This window comes from Haliotis rufescens, unplaced genomic scaffold (genome assembly GCF_023055435.1).
Source record: "Haliotis rufescens isolate VD_foot unplaced genomic scaffold, xgHalRufe1.0.p SCAF_81, whole genome shotgun sequence".
In the NCBI taxonomy this organism is placed as follows: Eukaryota; Metazoa; Mollusca; class Gastropoda; order Lepetellida; family Haliotidae; genus Haliotis; species Haliotis rufescens.
In genome coordinates, this window is record NW_025964374.1 from 1,462,123 (window position 1) to 1,485,003 (window position 22,881).

General features: G+C 37.7%; 2 protein-coding genes across 3 annotated transcripts in view; one reads left to right on the plus strand and one right to left on the minus strand.

The window, feature by feature from the left end:
• Nucleotides 1-97: 97 nt before the first annotated feature.
• LOC124142030 (beta-centractin) lies at nucleotides 98-20,991 on the minus strand. Its single transcript, XM_046510271.2, has 11 exons — nucleotides 20,859-20,991; nucleotides 19,168-19,232; nucleotides 14,785-14,860; nucleotides 13,071-13,196; nucleotides 12,484-12,608; nucleotides 11,495-11,711; nucleotides 10,921-11,013; nucleotides 9,752-9,926; nucleotides 7,357-7,418; nucleotides 6,767-6,807; nucleotides 98-5,480 (listed from the first exon to the last, which is right to left on the minus strand). The coding sequence occupies exons 1-11, from the start codon at nucleotides 20,904-20,906 to the stop codon at nucleotides 5,378-5,380; spliced, it is 1,131 nt and encodes a 376-aa protein (XP_046366227.1). The 5' UTR covers nucleotides 20,907-20,991; the 3' UTR covers nucleotides 98-5,377.
• Nucleotides 20,992-22,387: 1,396 nt separating this feature from the next.
• LOC124142029 (suppressor of fused homolog) overlaps nucleotides 22,388-22,881 on the plus strand; it is a 48,224-nt gene continuing 47,730 nt past the window's right edge. For both annotated transcript variants that reach the window (XM_046510269.2, XM_046510270.2), the window contains exon 1: nucleotides 22,388-22,773. In XM_046510269.2, coding sequence (XP_046366225.1) covers nucleotides 22,613-22,773 — 161 coding nt within the window. In that variant the 5' untranslated portion in view covers nucleotides 22,388-22,612. The remainder of the gene's footprint in view (nucleotides 22,774-22,881) is intronic.

The following is a 22,881-nucleotide window of genomic DNA, read 5'->3' on the forward strand; positions in this document are numbered from 1 at the left end:
TAAAGTCTTTATTCAAGAATGACCAACACCACATCTGCCATCGTCATATACCTTCAATAATGCTGTGGTGATAAACAACAAATATACAAAACAAACATTCATTATTTAACATTTTATTGTTTGCAGATATCATATATACTGAGAACAAGATTCTGTACATTGCCAAGTGACAGTCAATTACAGTCAATTATTACAGTCAAGCCAGGAAGGGATACATTAACAGCTGACACTAAGATGCTACATACCGTACTTGATACACAATCACCAAATCAGGACATCTCAGATGCATAGGGGCATAAAGCAGTAAGCTTGGCTGTATTTTAAGGCGAGACACCATACAGTATACCAATGACTTTCCGTGATACAAAAAGAGTTTTAAAAAATAAAGTGAGTGAGTACGGTTTTACGCCGCTTTTAGCATATTCCAGCAATATCACGGCAGGGGACACCAGAAATGGGCTTCACTCATTGTACCCATGTCGGGAATCGAACCCGGGTCTTCAGCGTAACGAGCGAACGCTTTAACCACTAGGCTACCCAACCGCCCTTAAAAAATAAAGCTTGACCTGGGCATATTTCTTACCTGAAAACATTAATTATTTAACTATTACAAAATATCTGTGACAAAGGTCTTATGAAAGCAAAGAAATACAAACAAGGTTGTAATTTACCGTCGCATATCCTCAGCTAAAGGCACCATTTCTAATCGTGCTGATAATTAAACTGATTTGTGTGTAAGCACAAATTGTTTCTTAAAGTGGAGAAGCTAAGTTCTGGATATTAATATTTTATTATGTGAAGTTTTCACATATTTGATGATATCTTGATTCAGCCATTTGTAACAAAACCAGTCCCACAGAACAGTTACTGGTCCCACCCAAAAATATGGCCAGAAAACTAGAAAAAATTATGCACGTTTTGACAAATATTTTTTCACCAATTTCTGCCCAAGGCTTGGACTGATAAGCAATAATTTCCACAGGTATGGCATCAGCCATCAGCCATCTGCCGAACACAAGCCAAGCTCATAACATTTAGTGAGTGAGTATGGTTTTACGCCGCTTTTAGCAATATTCCAGCAATATCACGGCGGGGGACACCAGAAATGGGCTTCACACATTGTACCCATGTCGGGAATCGAACCCGGGTCTTCGGCGTGACGAGGGAACGCTTTAACCACTAGGCTACCCGACCGCCCCCCAAGCTCATAACAATTTCACCAATTTCTCACACTTTATTATTAAATTATTCCCGTTTAACATTTTGTTTAAAAAAAGAGTGTGATTGAAAATAGAGAGACTGACCTTTCATATTTTTTATCTTAAACTACTGGTCATTATCAATGTGATTGGCATTATTCTTTCTTGAACAAGCACATGTGTCGAACCCTGGACTTAACAAACTTGGAATACTCAAAAAGGTAGGACACTCAACCTTCTTATAAAGATATAAAACCCAAACCACAACGAAGACTCTAAGAAATCTGTGGACTGTAGAGAATGGTCACTCCTCAATCAAATATCCGAGACGGTGTCTGCTGATTATCCTACACTGGTTTTGAAAGGATAATACACACAAACAACATACTGACTAGACATTTTAGGTTACTAGCTCTTAAATAAATCCCTATAATGCAAGATTTAGTTCACAGATCCACTAAATCAAATTTTTATATTACAATTGTTTTTTTAAATTGTGTCTCTCTTCCCATAAAAAACAAATCAAGTCTGTTAACTTGTACTTTATTACTGAAAAAAACTTCAAAGTAGGGAAGTAACTGTTAAAGTAAAAAACAACAATCTTTAATTTAATTTCTGTATCACCCCACTTACCATGTATTGAGATGACTTCATCACATACTTTTTGTCTCAAATGTTCTTTTTTCTTCCTTTCTGACCCTAAGGTTTAGGAAAACATCTATGAGCCAAGTCATCAAAAACAGCCTTATCAAGAATCAATGAATAAGTCCTCTAATGAACAAACTCACAATCTTTCCTGATATTCAAAAACGTGGTACCAATATAAATGGCCAGGTAGAAACCAATGTTACATTTATATCTTTCATTTTAGTATTTATGACGTCTAATTTCTAATTTTTTCCATGCTTCACATTAGCCCCGAATTCCCATGGCTCTTGGCAGGTCTCCTTCAAAATTTCAAGTTCTCGAAAAGATCAAAAAGAAAAGAACTTGCTTTTTAAAGAAAACAGTCATTTCTTATATTCCCATTCAAAATACAGCATTCACCAGCCGAGAATAAAAGTAGTTATTTTCATTAGCATCTAACTTGGCTAAAATTTGTATGAAACCATCAGTGCCTTTGGCAAAACCACAGAAAGTTGTGGTTCCTGTAATTAATAATTTAAGAAACGAACGAAGCACCAACAGATCTTGTGATAGCAACAGTTATACAAAACAACATGTTTCCTTCTTCAAACCATAACAACTAGTCTATCTACATCAATAGCATTTCATCTGAGGTAAGATCCCCATACAATGATATAAGGGAAACATTTCACCTAAAAGTAGTTACACAGCAAATAGTACATTACATGTAAGTAATAATCTACATCGGTAAAACATTGTGTTCCTTCAAATATTTATTGAAGTAGAATTCAAAATGGGAAACTGTTGTCTGTTTAAAAAAAAGGTTCATTTCAACAAGTATGTAGACACTCTTCTTTAAAAGTGATGGTTCTTTTCTAAACAAAAGATATATAATATTTATAAGCAATACAAGTATGTGTGCTATTAATATTATTATCTTTCATTATTTAAATGCATGGCAAACAGTTATTAATTAAAAGTGATGAAAACGGAAGTCTCTCCTCTATTAGATCCTTTAAGCTTGGATGTCGGCAATGACGAGTCCAAATTCTATAATTAAATGCACTGATGAAAACCAAAACACTGTGAAGACAAACTTCCACTTGACAATCTTCTACTGTCAGTCTATGTATTCAGGATATTGCACAACTACAATGGCAAATACACCTGTAAACAGGCGTAGAATGAGCAGCACCCTAGTGTGGTTACTACGGATACTTGAAGTAGATATCTGGTTACCATGGATACAATTTCCTGGAATGGTTACCATGGATACACTTGAATGACTGGCTGACAAATAAATTATACTACATCCCTACTCCTATGTTTACTTTATTGTAGGTTTAATAACAGTTTGATAATCATATTTCATTGGATAATTATCAATATATTTGCAAATGTTGAAAGCTCAAAACACACACTAAAACTGAAAAATAACTGACAATCGGAAAAGCTATCTATAATAATATTTAAAAAATCAGTTCAATACCTTTTTTGTATATTTTAGTGCAAAAATTGGTCTGACAAATGAAAGATAGTGAAATTGTTTGATAGGCATTACCATGATTACTTAGAAGTTGAAGAATGACAAGATAGACACAATTTTATGGATACCAACTTCTTTAATACTGTGAAAAGCGATGTTTCGGTATAGATCTTTATACCGTTGTCAAGCAAGTATTAAAGAAGTTGTTATCCATAAAATTGTGTCTATCTTGAAAGATAGTGAGTATTTCTTTCAGCTTGTACATGATGTTTGTGTAATCAAAGCATGGTTTGTTCTAGTTGTACAGCACTGTGAATGTACACAAAGAAACACAGTACTGGCAGCTCACACATCAGAATCTTAGCACTAGAATTACAAACAACAAATAAATTATGTCAAAAGCTGTGTCATGTAATTCACGTCACAATCATAGAACTTTTCGTTCACAGTGACCTTTTCACCATTTGTGTGCTTGCATTTACGGGTAGGTACAGCGTATCTTCTCATGTGACTCTTAGGTCTTACGAAAATTTGTTTCAATCGATAAGAATGATGCATTTTGTGTAACAACTCACAGTGAATGCATGGAACACAATCTACGTGTACTCAAGCAGAGATGACCCCCAACAGGACCAGGATAAAGTATGTACAACAGCTACAGTTACTGACAATTCTGAAGATCTGGATCAAGCAAGCAGAGTTGGTCAAATACAATATATATTCTTCAGAAAATATATTTCCTTAAATCCAAACACACTTTCAATGTACTGTGACTACTGATAATTTCAAGCTGTTTTCAACTAAAGTTTAATTCACTAAACTCCTCTGGTTTCATTGTCCAAAACGTCTTGAGAGCAATGTAAAGCAGATCAGAGCTTATTTGGAATACAATGAATATAATAATGTTTCTCATATCGAGTACATAAAGTTCAGCTACTTAATAAAACATCAAATTTGAAACAAATACTGCAGCATAGCTGTCAACTTTCACCACATTGCAATTAGTATTTTGTTACAGTCCTCGGGTAGGGACACCAATGCCTGACGATAGGAAATATCTACAGTACAATACAGTCATGAGATTTCAAATCTGAATCGATAATTTTATTGCTTAGTTTCAATTTTGACTACAGCAACTTCCAATAACACGACAAAAGTGTCTCAAATGGACAGTGAGTGAGTGAGTATGGTTTTTGCCGCTTTTAGCAATATTCCAGCAATATCACGGCGGGGGAAACCAGAAATGGGCTTCACACATTGTACCCATGTCAGGAATCAAACCCGGGTCTTCGGCGTGACGAGCTAACGCTTTAACCACTACGCTACCCGACTGCCCCCTCAATTGGACAGATGCAACACAATTTATAGACTTCACACCAGTTGATACACATTTGTAGCAGAGGTTGGAAGGCTACATGACTCTCTGTACAGGGTGCCGTTACAAAACAACGACCAGCAACCTTAGCAATACGATGATCGTAAGCCTTCCTTTAAGTGTGGGAGTTACGATCACCTTAGCGCTAAGATCCCTTTGTACAATGGCATCCGGGCGTCTTTCAAAATTTAGTCCTCATGATTTTATCCTCATAATATTCGTATGAATCAAGGAAGAAATTGTATTTTAGTTGCAAATTTGTAACAAACACGAAACATGTGGGACAGTTGGCAGCTACGTTACAGGGAAGACACTTTGCAACTGGAATAAGTTTCCTATTTTTCTTCAAACAGAAACATAACTAAATCTGACAACTAAGCAATTTTTATCATGATATGACATGATGATTAAGTCAAAGCTATAAGCCTACACAAGGAGACCTGTCTCTCAGATCCCGAACTGATATACATGAGAACACATTAACATATCCAGAGCAGGCCTATCACAAAGCAGTGAAGTTACACCACTTGTTCGGGTGCGTAAGGCAACAGCCATTTTGGAGATGGCTGAAACAGTCCTTGATGTGCTACCCCTGCGGCTAAAGTCAACAGATAAATAATATATTACATGGACATTTACAAGAAATGCACATATGAGGATGTAGAATTATGTGTTAAAATGCCTCCTGGTCTAGAATGTTTTCCGATGTATCGCCTTGACTCCTTCCTCGTTATACTCGCGTTTAGACACCCACATCTTCTTGAATGTATCCAGGGAAGCAAGGATGGAGCCACTGGAACCGAGACCATTTCACAGTTAAAGCCACGCGATATTTATTTTCAGTTATCGGTAAATATTGATCTTTTTTTTTATCATTGCACTGTTTTGATGGATATTAGAAAAACAAAAAGATATGGTCGAACAAAAATATACTGATAATTTTCATCTCTATCACCATTTAGTCTTCATTTGAAAGTGTTTTCGATGATGTCATGTTTCCTAGCAATGAAACAGTGAATGAATTGGCTGTTACACAGCTCTAGAAATCAATGAAGCATTGAATGAGTTGGCTGTAACACAGCTCTAGAAATCAATGAAGCAGTGAATGAATTGGCTGTAACACAGCTCTAGAAATCAATGAAGCAGTGTTTGAGTTGGCTGTAACACAGCTCTAGAAATCAATGAAGCAGTGAATGAGTTGGCTGTAACACAGCTCTAGAACGCAATGAAGCAGTGAATGAATTGGCTTTAACACAGCTCTAGAAATCAATGAAGCAGTGAATGAATTGGCTGTAACACAGCTCTAGAAATCAATGAAACAGTGAATGAATTGGCTTTAACACAGCTCTAGAAATCAATGAAGCAGTGAATGAATTGGCTTTAACACAGCTCTAAAAATCAATAAAACAGTGAATGAATTGGCTTTAACACAGCTCTAGAAATCAATGAAGCAGTGAATGAATTGGCTTTAACACAGCTCTAGAAATCAATGAAGCAGTGAATGAATTGGCTTTAACACAGCTCTAGAAATCAATGAAGCAGTGAATGAATTGGCTTTAACACAGCTCTAAAAATCAATAAAACAGTGAATGAATTGGCTTTAACACAGCTCTAGAAATCAATGAAACAGTGAATGAATTGGCTTTAACATAGCTCTAGAACGCAATGAAACAGTGAGTGTAACATGTTTAATGCAGCTCTGGACAGTATTTCAGTTGTAGGACAGCACATCAGCTTTTTGTGGAAGATATGCCTGTTATGTGCGGGTGGCAGACATTTCCCACTCTGGTGCAACCCTTAGCAATAGTAGGGTGCTGATAAACCTAGACTGATAATCAAGCCTGCTCTGGGACTCAAACCCACTGGGATCTGGCATGCCTAGGGGATGCAACTACCGTAACTTGGGGGACAGGATAACCCTTGCCCCATCATTGAAATGACAATAATAATAATAAGAAGAAGAAGAAGAAGAAGAAGAAGAAGAAGAAGAATAATAATGGTAATAATAATGGGAATAATAATGATGATGATGATGATGATAATAAAAAAAATGAAAAAAAGATATGAAAGAGTACTCACCCAATCCATGTAGAATATAACCTTTCTTGTGGAGCAGATATCTGTGGAGAAGAGTTATCAACATCAATTACAACTGAAAATATTTTCAGATAAATCCATCCATACCACTCAACACTTGCAAAGTACCAGTGAGTGAGTATGGTCTTACGCCGCTTTTAGCAATATTCCAGCAATACCGTGGCGGGGGACACCAGAAATGGGCTTTACACATTGTACCCATGTCAGGAATAACAACTCAGCCTTTGAATGTTATTAATGACTGATAACATTTGATGGCTAGAACCCTTTACCAGTTCTCAATGCTGTGAAGTCAGTCCAGCACAAACTCTGAAGGCTAGTGGCGTAAGTTTTACGCTGGTCCTCTTGTTCATCTTAAAACAAACCCTAAATTTCGAAGGCTGCAAATGGTTCTCAGTAAATGACAATGAAACTGTTGTTTTCATTATGAAGGCTATATTAAATTGTTTTGTACTATCCATGTCTCCTTTTCAACTTTGTCTTCTCAGCTTCCATGGAAGAATGCAGGAGTATTTTAGAAAAAATATGTTATTATTATATATTAACATAAGGCAATAAATAAAAATACTGACCCTAATCTTGATATCCTTAGGTGCTAATTTCTTCACTTCACTAAGTAGTCGATCTCCAAAACCTGAATCAAAGAAGGAAATGTATCAGACTCAGCAGGAAGTCATACAGGTAAACCTTGTAGATGTACAGGCAGTAAAAACAAAAACATATTCCGGGTGGATTAATAGATTTCCACTGAATTCTGTAATCCTAGGATTGTACCAATAGAGGGAATTACATAGCTGCCAACTTTCACAATTTACAATTAGTATTTTTATATGATCTTGTCGAGAAACCAAAGACTGGGGTGATATGCATCATCTACAGTACAATACTGCCATGTGACTCCAAGAGGTAGTTGATGATTTTTTTGCTTAAATTGTGTTTTGACTGCAGGAACTTCTGATAATACGAGGGGAGTGTCTAGATCCGACAGATGCTGCTACACGTGAGTGAGTTGAGTGAGTGAGTGAGTTTAACGCCGTTGTCAACAGTATTCCAGTTATATCACGGCATGTTAGCTGTGTAGGAAGATAGCCTGAAGTGACGCAGGTCTCAGACGTTTACCACATTGGTGAAACCCATGAGCATGGGTATGGAGCTGACAACCCTAGAAACATAATTGGGTCGAACCAGAATTCGAACCCACAATCATAGGTTTCCTCGCATTCCCAAGGGATGCAACTCTGCACAGCTAATTGCAACGCCTAAGAAGACTGGGTCAGAAGTGCCCCCTGCAACACTGTAAGTAGACTTCATACCAATCGAACAAACAGTGTAAGGCTAAATAATTACTCTCTCTTTACTGGTGTCTTTGAAAATTTAGTTCTTGTGAGATTTCTCTCTTGTAGATTGACATACAGTGATCGCTCGCTATTGCGCTCTTCGATAAAGCGCTACCTCAGTTACTACGCGCGGTAACGCATGGCTCCCAAAATTTATGTACACTTTTATTACTGAGAGTTTTACACAGACATAATTGTATTGTTGTTCGTTGTTCATTTGCACATAACGCTTCTCATTGCATAATCAACCGTTTATCGCTGAATGGAGTTCTAATAATCTGTTTGAAAATATCCGCGGCAAGTCCCGGAAATACGATTGTTCAACTAGTTAACTTTTCACACTATACATCCTTTGATCTTAGAAGCGCATGCATGCAATAAAAGAGAACCACAAGCGAAGTTTATATTCTTAATTAGTGGGCAATCCAATTTAAGGCTAAACTGTCACACACATGTAGTTGCTGTCACAACACGGTGGTCATTCATTTAGTAATCGCGCTTTCGTAACATAGCCTGTTTTTTCCCCGTAGTTATAACAAGCGATTTCATTGGATTAAAATTTGTTTCTAATGACTCTTTCTTGCCGAAATCTGCTACAAGTTTCGTGATTGGTCAATTTTGAGCACGTGACCTCAGGCAGCCAATCAAGCTGTGATACCAAGCTCGTGTTTGATAAATTTCAGAAGTTAGCGAAAGATTTTTTGTTAAATCGTGTTATTCTGAACGTTTTAAGCAGGAAATCACGATATATATTAAAAATATGGAACTTCGCGAATGTATCGTGCTAGGTTACGAGCTGTGACAAAGATTTTTCATGCATATATTTTTGCATTAAACGTTGTGTCCGAGCCGAGAATTCAAGGCGACGAAAGCTGAGATGTCATTTGACTTACATTACACGCGATCGCACGAAACGATGGAAATAATAACTTAGATGTAAGTTTGATTACTTTTAGATATATTTTTGTTGATTTTATTTATCACTTTGTATAATATATTTTAAGATTTGCTTAAAATAGTCTTTATTTTGCTCTTTGACATGTTCGATGCGGACCCGTTGTCGAAATGTGTGTCCGAGAATTTTATTTTCAATAACATCGCGGGAAATAGTGAATAATTTTTTAATTTATTGACAAAAAATGATAAATTAGAATGGAATACGTATTTCAGACATTGTGAAATATGACAGATTTAATAAATGAATGATTTTACAGGTAGATCTAGGTCCATAAAAATATATACTATTTTGACGTGACGTGAGATAAACACATAGGCCTATTGATGATTTGAGATTAGCCGAGCGCGCTCCCCCGCCTCAGCCTCGGTTAAACGGCTCATCGTCTATAACGCCCACCAATTATTTGGACCCCATTGGTAGCGCAATAGCGAGCGATCACTGTATTCGTATGAACTAGGGAAGAAATCATATTTTCAAATCTTAGTTACAATTCGTAAATACGAAAAACTTGGGTAATGTCACATATTAACCAAGGCTTTCTCGTTCATGAATGATATGTATCTCAAAGCTGTTTTAGCAAGGGAAATAGGATTAGAGTGTCTTAAATACTTTAAAATACTAATGACTAGAGATCAATAATTCAGATGAAGCAGCATCAAAATCTGAGTGTACCTTTAAATAATGTTGATCCACCAGACAAGACAATATTAGAAAATAGTGTTCTCCTGAGATCCATGTCTGACTTCTGTATGGAGTATGCAAGCACCTCGTGAATCCCCTCACATTCCTCACCGATCAGGTCAGGGCGGAACAACAACTCTGGAGCTCGGAATCGAGCTGGCCCAACCTATGATATCAAACATCACATTAAAGGAAAAGAACATGAAAATATGTAGGCATCAAACAGAAGTTTAACTTTCAATACCAGGCACCTAAAAAAGTTACCAAATTGAAATCAAACAAAGATTTTTATAGTGAAGGCAAAGACTGTAAGGGGAGATAATCTGATGTTCCTTGAAATTATCTCCACTTGGACCACGACAGAGCACAGCATTTGCAATCTACTGCGCCAGTTATTTTAAAATCCAGCATTTCTTTAATAGTAACACAGTTCCTATTATAAAATATGCCAATGAGTGAAGTGTTTGTCTTTATTTTAGAAGATAGGATACAATACACAATAAACATGACATAACCATGTAGTCTTTCACATGGCTCTGCGTTGATCTTGTTTTGTAATTTGATAACAATACCATAAGAACAACCTAAATCAACAAAAACAGAATATAACACAAACAGGTTGTCAGCCAGCAAGCTTGAACATCAAGTACATGAAGTGAAAACAATGCAGATAAAGTATCTTGATACAAAAGGTGTTGCGAGGTAGTCAATTGTCACACCCCAACTATGTACACTTAACCCAATAGCTGATTTTCTTCAGGTTACAAACACAACTTGTGCAAACACATGACTCCTCCAATAGCCAATGCCTATCTGCCCTCGGTATGGATGCAGTCTTGATTTTAGTGCAATTATATGGACTATTATTAACTGAGCTTACTGGACAGGACAGAATTTTCCTTGACCTCAGTTTCTGACTAGTGGCTAAAGTCGCAGACTGTAGATGAGTTTGACTGTTATATTAAGGTTAGTCAGTATGCTTTACGCAGCTTTTAGTAACATTCCAGCTATATGACAGTGGGGGGGACACCAGAAATGAGCTTTACACATTGTACCCATGTGAAGTATCAAACCCGGATCTTGGCGTGACAAGCGAATGTTTTAACCACCAGGCTACCCTGCCACCCATATTAAATTGAAGGAAAGACTCTGGGACGCACCTCGATGACGTTACCGTCAGGCAGGGAGTACTGCACTTTCTCCGTCTCCATACTCTCCTCCTTCAAGGGGTTGATAGACAAATAGCATGCTTTCTGCAAGAAGATGCACACATTATAGAAAATCATTTTAGTCTCAGTACCGATGCAATATCGTCACCCATCGATAAAAGTCCAAAACTCCTCGGAAAGACTCAGAGTTTTAAACTTTTATCAATTTGTGTTGATATCATTGATATCAAGAGATACTTAGGCGAGATTCTCTACATATCTTACTGTTCATTCACAAATACTGAATAAGCAAGTCATTATCATCTTCAAAACTACCCATTGAAAAAGTGTTTTAAAAATAATGAAGTAATTAATGCATTTTTAATTTAATTTCTAAAATCGATTGATACTTCATTCCAAATTGTTTTTCTGGGCCCCGTTCCACAAAACGATCTTAGCGCTAAGTCTGTCGTAAGTCTATGTTAAAGAATGGGAGTTACTATCATCTTAGCGCTACGATCGCTTTGTGGAACGGGGCCCAGAACTTCCTTTTCTCAATACTGAAAACAAAAGGAAAAATATTTACTTCTTTGATAGTTCGGACAGCCTCGAATTCGGCAGTGGTGTGGAAATCAAAGCCTTCCTTCCGGAGGAGAAGCTGGAGGTAGCGTGTGACATCCCGCCCGGCAATGTCAACACGCATGATACTGTGTGGCATGGCGAAGCCCTCGTAGATGGGTACAGCATGTGTGACGCCATCACCCGCATCTAGCACCACTCCTGTTGTTCTACCAGTGGCATATCTGAAACAACATATGATGCTTGATGAGTTGTACAATTCTAGACGCATTCCCCAAACTTCATGAGGACACACTGCACATGACAAGGAGTGAGTGAGTTGGGTTTAACACTGCTTTTAACAGTATTCCAATTATATCACAGAGTGTTAGCTTAACGTAGATTACCACTTTGGTGAAACCCAAAAGCATGGTTATGATGCTGACAAACCTAGCAAGATAATCAGGGCAAACCAGGAATCGTAAGCAACTCTGCACAGCCTATTTCTCATCACAAGACTAGAAGAATCTGGACTATTTAAGATTGGACTAGTGGTTGGAGTTTGAAATGCTTCCCTCCCGTCATTTAGCTTCCATCTGAAACTGGGTCAACATACCAGTTCTTCACAAATTCATTCAACCAATGAAGAGCCGGGTTAGAATCGGTCTTCAGCAACCCATGCCTGCCAGCAAGAGGCTACTATGCTTGTCGTAAGAGGGGACAAACCGGATTGGATGGTCAGGCTCACTGACTTGGTTTGATGCATGTCATCGCATCCAATTACATAGATTGATGCTCATGATGTCAATCACTGGATTGTCTGGTCCAGACGAGAGTACGTACAAACCGCCATGATGTAGCTGGAATACTGCCGAGTGTGCGTTAAACAACAAACAAACAAAAACTCATTCCCAGATATCTCTAGAGTGCAACGAAATATGATAAATGAAATTCTTAAAATCCATCAAAATCTTACAATTAGGCATAATACTACACCATGAAGACAGAAGTACTCACAAACTAAGAACAGCTTGCATGGAAATGAAGAGGGCTGGAACATTGAATGTCTCGAAAAATATTTCTGCAGCCTTCTCCCGGTTCCTCCTGGGGTTGAGAGGTGCTTCTGTCAGTAACACGGGGTGCTGAAACAGCCAGATGGTAGAAGTATGTATCCAACTAGAGACACACCCAAGATCCTTCAGTGAGTGAGTGAGGTTTCATGCCTCGTAAAGCAATATTCAAGCAATAACATTTCCCTGCCTCGTCACTGTTGCTATTTTTAGAACATAAGTTACACAACCGTTCAGAAAGTACTTGACATGATTGTGTTTCGCGTTCATAATTCAAAACAAAAACATTTTATATTAATTGCAATCAAATTCATTTGTGAATTTTCGTAAATGGTTGAACTAGGTATGTAAAAGACTTTCCACAATATTCTACAATGTGCAAATGAAGGATGTTTGATGCCTGATGTAAATATCAGCAACAGGCTCCTAAGAACTTTTCTAGCAATTCATAGCAATGTAACAGTGACCAGTATATGTCAGATAGTGAAAGGGGAGTAGTACATAGATAAAGCTTTGCATCAATCTAGCACCCACCTCCTCAGAGAAAGTCTGTAGCTGGTCTTTGGAGTAAATGTACTGCCAAATCCGCTCCATGTCGTTCCAGTCTCGCACAATACCATGCTCCATTGGGTAGCGGATTGACAACAGACCCCGGTGCTCCTATACAAAGAATGAAACATTCAAATATAAACCATGATAGATCTGATATGTATAAACAAACATGATTCGGAGCAATCAAATTTGAGTGAATGAGTATGGTTTTACTCTGCTTTTAGCAATATTCCAGCAATATCACTGGATTTACACATTGTACCCATGTCGGGAATCGAACCCGGGTCTTCGGCGTGATGAGCGAACGCTTTAACCACTAGGCTACCCGACCACCCCCAATCCAGATGTTTATCATTTCGGTGACACCCACGAGCACGGGTATGGTGCTGACAAACCTAGAAACATAATTGGGGCGAACCGGGATTCGAACCCACAATCATAGGTTTCACGTATGACCAAGGGACGCAACTCTGCACAGCGAATCGCGGCGCCTTAGACGACTGGGCCACCCGTCCCCCCCTGTGATACAGAAAGTATGATGCAAGGAAACACTGCTCAAAATTTTAATGATGATTTATTATAGTTGGACATTGTTTTATTAAACCTATGCTGTAAGTATTACTATTCCTTAATATTTACTTTTTTATGCTGAAATTATAACATGTGGGATGCCTTGCTTATCATTTCTATCGGTCAAAAGTCAGACTACTTAAACAAACCATCTGTCAACATTGACATTTTATCGGTCTATGACCGATGATCGACGGCCATCTGAAACTCTGTATCTAATTATCTTAAATGATCTTACCTGAGCCATCAAAATGCCAAATAATAATTTATCCAATCAGAAAGCAGCTTTCTCAAGCTTTACGGCACTAGGTTCAAACTGGCAACTTCCATAAAAGACTACGTTTAGAAAAATATCAATTCAAAATTTGAAAACTGAACAAAAGTAAACTCTGGAATGTCTTACTGGCGGCAGACAATGTATGGCAGTACTTCCCACAGGCTATTCAACGCCATTTCCGTTTAAATGTTTAATCCCATTGATGTTAGACAGATGATGACTATGATGGAATCAGTTTACAGCTTGTAGCTGTTGTTCAGAATAGCCCATGTTAACCTCTTCGAGGCTGCATGATTAGATACCACATTCCGACTGTTACTTTCCCGATCTGGTAAACAACGCTCTGATTGGTCGGATAAAGGTCGTTCTGACATGACCTGTAATGGGATGTCCTCAGATCTTTGTTTAGCGGTAGCGAGAATAAGGATCTGATTTTAATCAGATTGCTAAACTCACCACCCTGGAAGCATCTCTGAATATATAAAAATATTTCAATTCTGGAAAATTTCAATCCGCAGGAATAAAGAAACTTACAAGTTTAAGTCACTTTTTAGGTCAATCATGCCCCCATTCCACACTACATACTTAATCTACACAATCACTGAATCAGTGTGTTTATAAATGGTCTTATCCCTTACACCAAGAAAGGATTAAGGCTGTAAGTATGTAAGTATGCCTGTATCATCTCACAAAGATACCTTTCAGACTGTATTATGAAAACATACTGTAATACAATCTAATTGCTCTTGTCCCTGGGGCCGAGCATCCATTCTCAAAACATTACAAGCATTAAGACAAGCTGTTAAACCCTGTCAAGATGGGTCCTAAGTCCTCCCATTCTCTTCTCACCTCAGCCTCGGGTCCCAGGAAGAGGTCTCCCTCCAGGGCACCTGCCATGACCCGGACATGCTTGGGGCGGCCGATGCTGCAAGTCAAACACAGACAACTTGTAGTTGAGTTTCCAGACAGGAATACTTGGCAGTTAAAATAAAGCTGTGTCAGACAGACCAACACATGGCATGCTTGGGGCAGACTATATGCAAATCATACGCTCAACGGTTAAAAACAGTTTAATCCTTCAAGGGGTGCTTAAAAGACAAATATTTCAAATCACAACACATTTCTATTCATTGTAAAGATAAACATATTAACATGATCAAATAATGACAGACAACCACTGATCAGTAGAGGAGGTAACGTGTACGCGAGACGGGTCTCCCGTCTCGCGTACAAGTGACCACCTGAGAGGGGGTCACTCGTATGCATGACGGCCTGTCAGTGGACCATGGATTTCTGCATGTTGCACAAAAATGTCTCTACAAGCGTTATTTGTGAAAATAATAAAACAAAATTAAGTACAGCTGATCGTGGGTTCCACCAGAGGTAAATGTCTAAGACCTGCTTGCTTCCTTCCCACATCAAGCTGACACGCCGTAATTGAACTGAAATACTGTGAAAAGAGGTGTTACAACACACTCACTCACTCACTCAAAGTGTGCAAGATGGAAAGTTGCATTTATTAGCATTATCATTGTCAGCATCACGAAACACTGGAGCGTCTTATCTAGACATTCCCAGGTGCTGTTATCTGGCGCCAGGTGTATGGCAAATATTAGTAATAGTAAACATGGTAAAGTTCCAAAATTGGAGTATCAAAATTCTCAATTCAGGCTATTATATAGGGCCATAATATACAAAAAATCTGGTAATTCTTGTTTTGTATTTCTTCAATAAGAGGGGTGGTCGGGTAGCCTTGTGGTTAAAGCGTTTGCTCGTCACACGGAAGACCCGGGTTCGATTCCCGACATGGGTACAATGTGTGAAGCCCACTTCTGGTGTCCCCCGCCGTGATATTCCTGGAATATTGCTAAAAGCGGCGTAAAACCAAATTCTCTCACTCTTCAAAAGGACTTCAAGGCTAAAGATAACTGGTGGACTATGGCTGTGCAAGCCATGCTAAATACCCAATTTTGGAGAAAAGAAAAGTCATAATACTCAATTCACCTGCCAGGGAAACATAGTTTAAAATCCTAGATATACACCTGCACTCATAGTGACAAAGCACAAACCATACAGTGGCGTCATCAGTACTGGTCAGTTAAACCTTCAAAAGTCACGCTGGCCCACTAGCTCGAGACAACAAAATTGTGTTGTGGACAAGTAAATGACCAATGATGGCAGTCCTCATTGACAATTAAAGGCTATAATTCTGACCCAGTTCTCAATGGTTCAAGTTTTCTACAAACTGGAAGTGAACAAAACTGACAAAATGTAAACATAGCAGTCTGTGACACCAGCCACTAGTCTGAAGCCCGAGTCTAGATAAATTCTGTTCAGCTTCAGCTAATAATATCCATATACAAGTAATAACACTAAAATGTTCTAGTGAGTGAGTGAGTATGGTTTTACTTCGCTTTTAGCAATATTCCAGCAATATCACGGCGGGGGACACCAGAAATGGGCTTCACACATTGTACCCATGTTGGGAATCGAACCCGGGTCTTTGGCGTGGCGAGCCAACGCTTTAACCACTAGGCTACCCGACCGCCCCCTAAAATGTTCTAAACATGATGCATAGCTGAGTTTAGGCTTGTATACTCAAAGGTTTTTGGCAAGACTGACATAGTAAACATTGTTGTCTTGTTCAAGCAGGACTAGCCATAAACTCCGAGGACTAAGATCTCCACTAATCCTCTGGACCAGAAAGATTCTAAGGCTGCAGTTACATCTCAACATACAATTACATATTGACGATTCCTTCAGCCTAACAAACATCAACATGGACTCACACGCCAAAATTCAACTCAGTTCAACTTGGCTCCAAAATACAACAAATCAGATCTCAGACAAATAATTTGCCATCTTGAGCCCCATAAACAGTTACATGACAGGTCCTTTTGACAGGGACTGCGAGTCACCAGATGTGGTGTGAATGTGACTGATTGCTTGGAATAGTATTCAAATTTGCCATGGAACAAAAGCATGTGCATCTTCATTTCAAGTTGGTTACACATTTCACAACGGAAATTGTTGTCATCGCGTTAGGTCAGTCAGTATGTAATATCTCAGTATCCTGATCACATGTTGAGTAGTTAACAGTGTCGGAAATAACTGCCTGCCGGACTGCCCGTGACAGGTAACTTTTCTGTCGGGCTGCATGATATTATCCTCCACCTGCCCAACTGTCCAGCAGATAATTTTAAGACTACTTATGTATTCAGTTATATTGTAACTCCTTGTAGACTCTCAAGTAATTGTTTGCATTATTACAACTAAAACAAGATGAAATTTGTCAGTTACTTTTTTTGTTGCAATTTTTCAATATATATAGTGTCTGAATGTGGGCAGGTAACTTTGAAGATGGGCAGAGAACACTTATGGGCCCGACTATCTCATTAGGTTTTTAAACCAAATCGCATTAAAATCAGATCTTAGTTCTCGCTGCCGCTAAACAAAGATCTGAGGACATCCCATTATGGGTCACGTCAGACCGACCTTTGGCAAACTCTGACCGACTGACATGGAATTACTGACAAGAAGTCGACATTAGCCAATCAGAAGGCAGCTTTCTCGTGTTTTCAAATTGGCGACTACGCTTCGAAACATATTTTGACAAATTCTCGCTTAAAAATTTGAAACCTGAACAAAAGAATGTTCTAGAATGGCTAATATATGGTCTAGATTGTATAGATTCAGTCGCTAAGGACGTAACAATCGTTCTGAATACCCCGTTTTAACGTTTTCGAGGCTGCATGATTAGAAATCACATTCCGACTGTCACTTTCATGATCTGGTCGGATGAAAGGTCATTCTGACGTGACCCCTAATGGGATGTCCTCAGATCTTTGTTTAGCGGTAGCGAGAACTAAGATCTGATTTTAATGAGATTGGGTTTAAAAATTATTTCAAACAAATAGTGGTAGCGTATATAGTGATCATTTATTGAACATAATAATCTTCTCACATTTCGAAAGAAAACGGATCCTATTTCAAAATCATAAAACAATCAAAGTATGAGAATGTATTTTCAAGAAACTGAATGGGCTAGAATCGTGATTATCAACCCTGCCAGCTCCACACTCGGCTTATTCCCACTCGCTACCTGATCAGTACAGCCAAGCAGATGTATTGTGTACATGTTAGTAAAATCTATATGAAATGAAACAGAGAATAACAAATCAATACCATGTTGCAGCAGCTGCATATAGACTACCGATGACATTGGAACAATGGCTGCCTGGCTCATACTCCCACTGCACAAAGTGCTACTGTCGACATCAGATCGTATTGATTAACATTACGTATATTACCTGCATTTTTTTATTAGTGTTGTAGACAGTTAATGTCCAGTTATGATTCAATTAAATTGTTCATGAGGCCTTTAAATTCAATATGGCGGAATTATACAGATGTGACGCTAAATTTTAACTAATTCAAATTCAATAGTGTTGATCACGTGTATATTAATATTCCTACTTAATTTTTTCAATACAAAATACATAACTTGTTCATTACCAGTAACTGGAACTTTGTATTGATGAAAATTTGATAGGTTTAACTACAGATTCATAGTTCAGTATAAAAATAGACTCTGCCAATCAAACAAAAACAGAACTATGAAACTAAAGACATGTAACTAGCATGGCTAAAGCTGAAATTCAGAAATCATTGTTATAATTCTTGAATTACATGACTGTTATTTATCAGTTGATGTTATTATCAACATAATGATTGCGTGATCAATAATACTAAATTTCGGCATATAAAGGATGAGTAAACCAATCACATGATTGATTAGTAGACCACTGCCAATATTGGTCAATAGGCCAAATGGTCAAACTGAAAATTTTACATGGGCTTAAAACATTTTCCTTACACAGCCTGTACACTAAGGAAAACAGTTGCTGAAACATATTTAAAGTGGACTGCTGTTGGTCGAATATATTAAATCCCTGGGACGATTGTGATATATCTTTGGCAAAGTGTCTCGAGCTAGCAGGCTAGCGCGAATTTCAATGCCTACATTATTTTAGATGTACTAAGTTTAACTGTCTTTCAACATGTTCAAAATGAACATGTTTTGCAAACATAGGGAAAATCAAATCATAACTTGATAATGTATCCCTGTGAGTCATTCAGAAAGGGCCTTCTAACCCTGCATTAGTACCCACTACAACTACTGTCTAACACACTGATCATGGTTCTAAAATATCAGTCAACAGGTCAACTTACTAGTTTGGAAATATGTATTTAGGAACTTGATCTCCAGCAAAACCAGCTTTGATCACTCCAGACCCCTAAAACAGAAATTAAAAACGTTTTGTTACAAATATATACTTACTTTTTGTTCATGTTATTATGATGATGATAAACATGGTTACTTAATCATATAGCATCAGTATTTGCATCAACATTATCCACTGTACTGCAAAGTGTGTGTACAGTTTAATGCTAACCATAGCAAACTTGCAGGCACATCATAAATACACCTTGTGGTTGTAAATCAATAGGGATATACATGGCTACTAGTCTGTTAGTTCGAGACTAGTGAAAATCTAGAGGGACTAGATGTTATCTCTCCAAATCTAGTAATGTTACATAAGCTATTAGTGCGAAATTATCTGATGATCAGTTAGATATGACCAGTTGTGTTTACACTTTATCAGGAGAGGCATTCACCATGTTCACAAATATAACTGTGCACATGTTAGGACTCGAACGCTGTAAGAAGGAGGCAACAAATGAATCCAGAAAACTAGGTGTTTTAGTTTGATTTTTGCCATTTATCAGTCTTTTCAGTTTTTGTTGTAGGTTATTTTATAAACTAACATAACAAGAAATAGAACTGTTTCCAATGTAAATATTGATAAATTCTTTTGAGGAATGATCTTGTGACAGATAATCAAATTACTAACAAATACAAATTTACATCCTTAATTTCTTGAGAACATATATGATACAAGTAGTATGCCTAATATTATCCTCATAACATATGTGCCTTATAAGCATGGAAAGGTGAAATGGGGTTTTAAGTCACATCCAAAGTTGTTGCACCTTTATTACACTCTCCGGGCGGACAATACCACAAAAAACACAGAGGCAGTATATGTATGGTCAAGGCGCAGAGAAAGAAGCAACATACAAACAGTGCACCTGTACTCATTTATGGGTGTTCAATAACATGCAGGCACAGTTAATGATAATACCCGGAGATTTAATACAAATTAAATACACCTGATGCCGATACATGCCATACCACAAAAAACACAGAGGCAGTATATATATGTTGGTCAAGGTGCAGAGAAAGATGCAACATACAAACAGTGCACCAGTACTCATTTATGGGTGTTCAATAACATGCAGGCACAGTTAATGATAATACCCGGAGATTTAATACAAATTAAATACACCTGATGCCGATACATGCCATACCACAAAAAACACAGAGGCAGTATATATATGTATGGTCAAGGTGCAGAGAAAGATGCAACATACAAACAGTGCACCAGTACTCATTTATGGGTGTTCAATAACATGCAGGCACAGTTAATGATAATACCCGGAGATTTAATACAAATTAAATACACCTGATGCCGATACATGACCAAATGTCAAAAGAATGTTATCTGACAGGTTGAATTAATGACACCATGTGAGAAAAGTGTGACAGTTAATGTCATTTGACCTATCAAAATAGTGTAAGGAGACCAAATGTTAAGATACAATATACACACTAATTGCAATTGCACAGTATTTACAAACATATGAATGTATGAGTCATCCACATCTTTCACATATCATTTCAAAGCCAACAAGTGCCCGGAGACGAGTTGGGACGACTGACAGGTCTAGCAGACGTTAAGTAGGTTTGTGCGCGATCCAGAGCTCAGAGAATGAAACTGATTGCATTTCAACAAACTTACATTGTCTATGACAACGGGCTGGTTTGCAATTACATCGTAAGACTCCATAAAGACAGTTTATTCTGTCTTATTTGTTCGCTTTTATCGAACCAACCAGTCTTTTCCTAATGATCATAGAACTTCCGGATAGACTGCATTGTGGGTACATTTGTCATTGTGCTATGTTCGTTACAGCTCATTTAATAATGGGACGAATTTTAAGCATTCTATTGAATAAAATCATTTTTGATGGTTGTTTTTACGATTGCAGTTAAACTTACTTAATAGGTCATTCAAGGAGAGGAAACTAGTTATTACTATGAGTGTTAATAACTGTACTGTATTTGTACAACAGACTATCTGTGTTTTCAATGATGCATATATATCATTTGGTTTCTTAATGCCGTTTAAAATAAAACACACAATTTGATAACTAACGTACTCACCAGCGAGATATATAAAATAGCAAATGGCGAATGAAAACATTTCTCTAAAACAACACCATTTGAACAAAGATAAACTTTATATACATGCAATCACATTGTTTCTAATAATTCATTATCAAATCTGTCTGAGATGAGAGAACGTATAGAATGAAATACAAGTTTATTTACCTTACCTCCCTGGACAAAAAAAATGAACTGTTGGGGCAAAAATATCAATGACAAGTCCTCAAAGGACGTAAACACAAATTAAAAAAATAATCGAGTTTTTCATTCTGAAACTAGAAACCTAGGAGATGCCGTTATTTAGAAAACAAAAATATTTCGTCATCGATTTATTTTGAATTTATGTAATAAAATCGAGAAAATGAGTAATTATTTCTGTATGACCTCAGCATGGTTGGGTCCGATATTTATTTCGAACATACTGCAAAAATACAAATCGAAAATGAAACCTGTCTATGGATAACATATCATTCTGCAATTCACACTCAAAGGTTACTATCCAGTGTACTCTACCGTTGTAACACCGTAAACAAGCAAACTTAATAGTCGATTGAACTCGTTAACAAACCAAACATAGCCGAGCTCATTGGCTACAGTAATATGCTTCCAATTAGTGTGACGGAAACAATCAACTTGTGGTATTTGTTAACGACATGTGCTAATTGTTACTGTGTGTCTATTGTTAATCAAGCGGAACACGTTGTCACAACTACAAAATATCTGTACATGTTATTTGTCATACATTTTTACTTACGTTGTACTTCAGTGTCGTTCACATAACGTATTAAAATTCTGTCTGATAAACCCTATTACAGTTTTGCAGATGTACATACCGAAAGAAAGATAGCACGCTTATCATTTTCCCGAAGGAAGTATTTTAAGAAATAACAACTAGTTGTTCTGAGTATGTATTTTTTCAATCAAATTACTATAAATAATTACTTTTTATCAGTATTATTACATTTTGAAGTTAGTTGAACATTTTCTTTCGTTGTAACTCTGAAAATATACGAGGAAAATCAATAATGAACTAATCCTATAAGTAACGTCACTGCGTGACTGTATGGGTGGTCCAACAGCGGAAGATGTTTTGGCTGTTCCACCAATCAGGTACGCCGACCGAAATGACTATTTGTTGCCGGTCACTGTATTGCTAGTGGTGCAAGACACATATAAAGGGACAACTTTGTTGCTAACAGACAGTTTACGAATATATGTAAACGAACTGTCACTTAGGATTGCAGCAGTGTGGAATCAACCATATTTCGATCACTTTAATTACCGAAGGGAGACAACGGAAGAGCCAGATGCCACAGTGAAGCTAAAATGGAGGAGAGAGAGAACTTCTACTCGTCTACGGGTAGTTACTCGTCCACGCCCGGCGTTGCTTTGACTCCACCGGGATTGGAAGCAATTTATTCAGCATGTCGGAGACTTTACCCTACTCAGCCGAACCCTTTGCAGGTCACAGCTTTAGTGAAATATTGGTAAGTTTAACAAGATTTCATGTTGACAAGCCCTTTTTTGACTTCCATCAAAACAATGCTTCAACATCTTGCCATCACGTATGATTCATTCTGCTCTGATTTGAGATC